General features: G+C 54.7%; 1 protein-coding gene across 1 annotated transcript in view; it reads left to right on the top strand.

Annotated features, from left to right (window-relative positions):
• Window positions 1-3,748, top strand: part of PIGO (phosphatidylinositol glycan anchor biosynthesis, class O) — a 12,054-nt gene extending 8,306 nt beyond the window's left edge. The window contains 5 exon segments of the mRNA XM_009694939.1: window positions 8-926; window positions 1,437-1,640; window positions 1,955-2,157; window positions 2,961-3,031; window positions 3,628-3,748. Coding sequence (XP_009693241.1) covers window positions 8-926; window positions 1,437-1,640; window positions 1,955-2,157; window positions 2,961-3,031; window positions 3,628-3,748 — 1,518 coding nt within the window.
• The last annotated feature ends 972 nt before the right edge of the window (window positions 3,749-4,720 follow it).

The following is a 4,720-nucleotide window of genomic DNA, read 5'->3' as shown; positions in this document are numbered from 1 at the left end:
GGCCGAGGCCCGGGTGGCCCCCTTCCTGCTGGCCTCGCTGGTGATGTTGCTAGTAGGGAAGCTCCACTGGGACGGTCGCCTGACTATGCCAGAAGGCCCCAAGCAGCAGCTCCTTGGCTTTTCTTCTTACCGGAGAGAGATCTGGTACCTGCTGTGCCTCGTGGCCATGCTCCTGGTCTGCGTGCGCCTCTCCGGTTTCTTCCACCAGTGCCGTGAAGAAATCCCTCAGTGCCGGCCCTCTCTTTTCCTCTCCCCGCTTGCCAGCCTGAGAAACACACGGGCCAAGAACCTCTTCTACCTCCTGTGCGTGGCCTTGCTGGCTGGGCTGGTCTATGCAGTGCGGAGCTGGCTGCGACACTACGGCAACCTGAACAGCTCGGACCCCCTTGTGCTCTTTGTGCGCTGGGGTTTCCCACTGGTCGTCCTCTGCATTGCCTGCTACTGGGCCGTTGCCTCCAGCGCTGAGGACTCTCTGGGCAAGCTGCAGGAGCTGGTGCAGGTGGCAGTTGTTGCCTTTCCGTGGGCTGTCTATGGACTAGCATCCGTGGGACTGTTGCTCCTGCTGTGCAATCCCATGACTGTGTTCGCAAAGGACACGCGGGAATCATCAGGATCCATTGTCACTCCTTACTTGGGCGTTCCCAGCTCTGAAGTCGACTTCCTCCACGTCATCCCTCAGATCTACAAGAGGATGCAGGAGTCTCAGAATTGCTTCGTGGAGCGGGGCAGCTGCAGGGCCACTGTTGCAGCGTATGGGCTGGGCAGCGTGTACTCAGCAGCCTTGGTCATAGCACTCACCTTGCTGGGCTTCCTCTTGATGCTTCTGCACAGTGAGCGGCTGAGTCTTGCCTTCCTGCTCCTCTTCCTGGAGGCCTTTCTGCTGCTGCACATCCACACGCGTGCCAGAGGCCTTGCTGGAGATGCTGGTGAGTCAGGGCTCAGCAGAGCATCTTCTGGATGTGCGACCTGGGCCTTATCTGCAGCAACCTTGTCTTATTTCCAGTGAGAGAGGCAGAGTCCAGTCTGTGCTCTTAGGGAATGGCGGTGCACTGTTCCTCAGGGGATCCTCCTAGCTTTTTTAGAGCTGCTTAAATCCTCTAGTGGAGGAGAGATGAATACAGCAGGGGTGTAACGTGGGAGGAGGAAGAGTCCCTTGTGTCAGGGACCCATCTGTCTACACCCATCCGTTCTTCCCAGAGTCAGCAACCACCAAACCTCCTTGCTGCCGACAGAGTCCAGTAGCAGGGTGGGCAGCAGAAGGAATGCCTGGCCCCTTGCTATATCTGTGGTGAGCGCCTGGCTGGTTTCTGTCTCTCAAAAGAGAGAGCGTGGAAAGGGAACCTGAGAGAAAAAGTCAGTAGGCTTTTATTGACCATGGATCTGTCTTGTTCTTCAATGCTGATCTCTCTTTCTCTCTCATTTTTTTTATCTCTCAGAGCCTTTTTCGGTGCCCTGGTATGCAGTTATCTCCTGGCTCCTTGCTGCTTCCCAGTTCTTCTATTCCACAGGGCACCAACCCATCTTTCCGGCCATCCACTGGAATGCAGCCTTTGTGGGCTTCCACCTTGACCACAGCACAAACCTCCTGCCTGCTGTCCTGGTGGGCGCCAACACCTTTGCCTCCCATATCCTCTTTGCAGGTAAATCAATTTCTTCCTGGGCTGTTGAGCCTGAGCAGATGTGGCTCGCTGCTGTGCCTTGTCTAGAGGTCTGCAGGCTGAGCACGAGGCAATGAAGGCTCTGGCACCAGCTGAACAGGAACATCCTCGCTGTCCCCTTCTGAGGCCACAGAGCTGCCCGTGGCCTGCAGCTTCCCTGCAGTTGTGCCTGACCAGCAAACTGGAGCTGGGGTATATGCTTTCTGCATGTCCAGGGCATGATGACAGAGCCTAGCCTAGACTGCTCCTTACCTCCTGGGCTCCAATAACTTCATGTACCTTTGTCCTTGAGGTAGTTGGCTGCCCTCTGCTCCTGCTTTGGCCCTTTGTGTGTGAGATGCCCAGCTCGCAGAGGAGGAAGCCGAAAAAGGAGCCCCGGGAGGAGCTGCAGGAGGTGGAGAAGCACATGATGGAGATGAGGCTGCGGGAGTCCCCAGAGAAGTTCTCCACTGCTCTGCTGCAGCTGGGGCTGAAGTACTTCTTTGTCCTTGGGACACAGGTACAGACAGAGGCACGATGGCTGTGAAGAAGGCTGTCCAACAGGAAAATGGGTTGCTGTGAGAACCGTGGGGCACTCTGATGAGAGAAAGGGGTCGGCCAGGGCACAGACAGGCCCAGGGATGATATGTCTGGTTGCAGGTGGAAGAGCAGCTGCACAGGTCCTCTTCTCAGCTGTGCCGTTTGCTCTGTGCTTTGGGAAGGGCTCCAGCATGGAAGCTGCAGTACAGATTAGGCTGCTTTTCGTACCCATCTGCCCAGAGTGGCAGTGTCTGTTCAGAAACTGCAGGGTTGTAATCCTGCTCCCCCTCTTCCCAACCATGCCTATCTATTTTGCACCAGCTCTGGTTTCCATCTGATTCTGTGCTGTGGTGATACAGGGAGCTAAGCACCGGAAATTTAATACTGTAAAAGAAATGAATAGCATTCTGGGATTTAGCCCTTCAAATCATCCTCCTGTGTCATCAGACCAGAGACGGTGCAAGGGAGAGGGCAGACCCTGGAGTAGGAGAGGGGGAGTGCTCCTCTCAGGGAAATAATTAGGTCAGGTTAGCCACAGTGTGAGCCATCCTCTGTGCTGTCCCAGCCTGGCCGCAGGAGGGCCTACGCATACCCCATGCTGCTTCTGTTTCCTGACTTGAGGACACGATGGAAGGGAATCCTCTTTGGGATGCTTATTTCTAATGTGTGCTGTACCAGCCTCTTGGGTCTGTGCAGTTTAGTACCACCTTCAGATGTGAACCTAGTGCCCAGGAGGTCTTTCCAGAGTCACTTGTAACTTGTTTTTCATGATCTCCCCTACAGCTTCTGGCCTGTGTTTGTGCAGCTATGGTCCTCAGGAGGCACCTCATGGTGTGGAAGGTCTTTGCCCCAAAGTAAGTCCCAGGAGTTGCTCCGATGCTGAGTTAGCACTCATATCCGTGACATCTTGACTAGAGTTCGTAGACATTGATGTTGGAAGAGACCCTGTGATCAGTCTTCTGACTTCTTGCCTAGCAGAGGCTGTAGGACTGTCCTTAACTAATTCCTGCTTCAAGTTCAGCTGGACTTGAGCTAGAGCCTAGAAATTTCTTCTTTTCTTGATTTCCAAGGACACACAGAACCTACCTGGAAGCTAAGAATACTCAGTGCAAAGAGCCAAAGGTAGGGATACCAGACCAGAAATGTTAAACCCAGAAATGCTAAACTAGTGAACCTTTGGGCTACTAGCAGTATGGGGTGGCCTCAGCCTCTGAGGGATTCAAAATCCCACCTGTGTGTGGGATTCCTGAATGGCCTTTAAACCAGAGGCATGCTTGGGTTCCAGGTTGCAGGCAGCAACTGCTGGGTAGTGAATGTAACCCAGGTTTTAGGATCTGGGGTGCTACCAGCCTCACTGTCAGGATAATCAGTCTGCTAGGCGTGAGGGTAGCAGCCTGTCTTTGCAGTCATGCTGGCTGTGATATGCTTACTGCGTCTGTTGTGCCTGCAGGTTCCTCTTTGAGTCGCTGGGCTTCGTGGTGAGCAGCATCTGCCTCCTCCTGGGGATCTCTCTGGTGATGCGTGTGGACTGTGCCGTCAGCACCTGGTTCAGCAAGCTTCAGCTCAGGTAGCGTTGGAGATGTGGGGAACCTGACCTGCTTGTCGGCCGAGGCTGTGGTTGTCTCCTTGCCACCCTCGGGCCAGGAGGGATACACGAGCCACCAGCAACGAGTGCCTGCCGACAGCAGTCAGGGATTATCCCCAGCTCCCTACCTCAGCGCTGCACAAAAGGACCAGAGCCAACTGTTTCCCACTCATTGCAGTCATGTTTCTCAGCAGCAGAGGTCAGAGCTCTTGCTGAGCGTTTGTTCGCAGCAGGAGGACTCTGCTGCAAGAACCCAAGAAGCAAGAGTCCTGAAGTGCTCCTCTGAAGAAACCCAAGCTGAGGTCTTGCTGCTACTTTCCTGACAATTGTCCCCACTGTGCAGCTGGCTGGCTTCAGTGGCTGGCAAGGTGTCACCTTGCCTCTGCAGAGACAGTGACTCACAGGAAGGGGCCTGCTGAGAAGAGGAGAGGAGGCTCAGGAGAGAGGGGAAGTCCTGCAGCCACCACTTCTCTTTGCGTGCTCAAGTTTTCACACAGGCATCAAAGTGCACATGGTTATACATGCAGATGGTTTCTGGGGTGTTGGTGGCAGCTGCTCCTCTGTAAAGTCTGTTGGTTGCTCTGTAGTGAGGCCCCTCCTGCCCTACACTCACTCCCATTTTCCTGGTCTTCCCCAGCCCTACGAAGGGCAGTGGGGAGCACTCTGGGCTGCCTTGTACAGCCTGAGGCAGGCTTAGCTTGTGGAGGGGGTGGTAGCAGGGAGAACTGTGTCTATGACCAAGAAACTCTTCACTTGTGGTCTTGGCCTGTCAGTTTCCCTGTGGGCTAGGCTGTAGCAGTCAGGGCTCACTCTCTCTTCCTGAGCATGTGTTGCTGGATGCTGGCTATTGATTGTGAGCAGTTGAGCTGCAGCAAGATGTAGTGATAGAGCATCAAAAGCAGCGTGACCAGCAGGTCGAGGGAGGTGATTCTCCCCCTCTGCTCTCGTGAGACACCCC

This window comes from Cariama cristata, unplaced genomic scaffold, assembly GCF_000690535.1.
Source record: "Cariama cristata isolate BGI_N322 unplaced genomic scaffold, ASM69053v1 scaffold40512, whole genome shotgun sequence".
In the NCBI taxonomy this organism is placed as follows: domain Eukaryota; kingdom Metazoa; phylum Chordata; class Aves; order Cariamiformes; family Cariamidae; genus Cariama; species Cariama cristata.
This window is presented reverse-complemented; position numbering and strand designations above follow the sequence as displayed.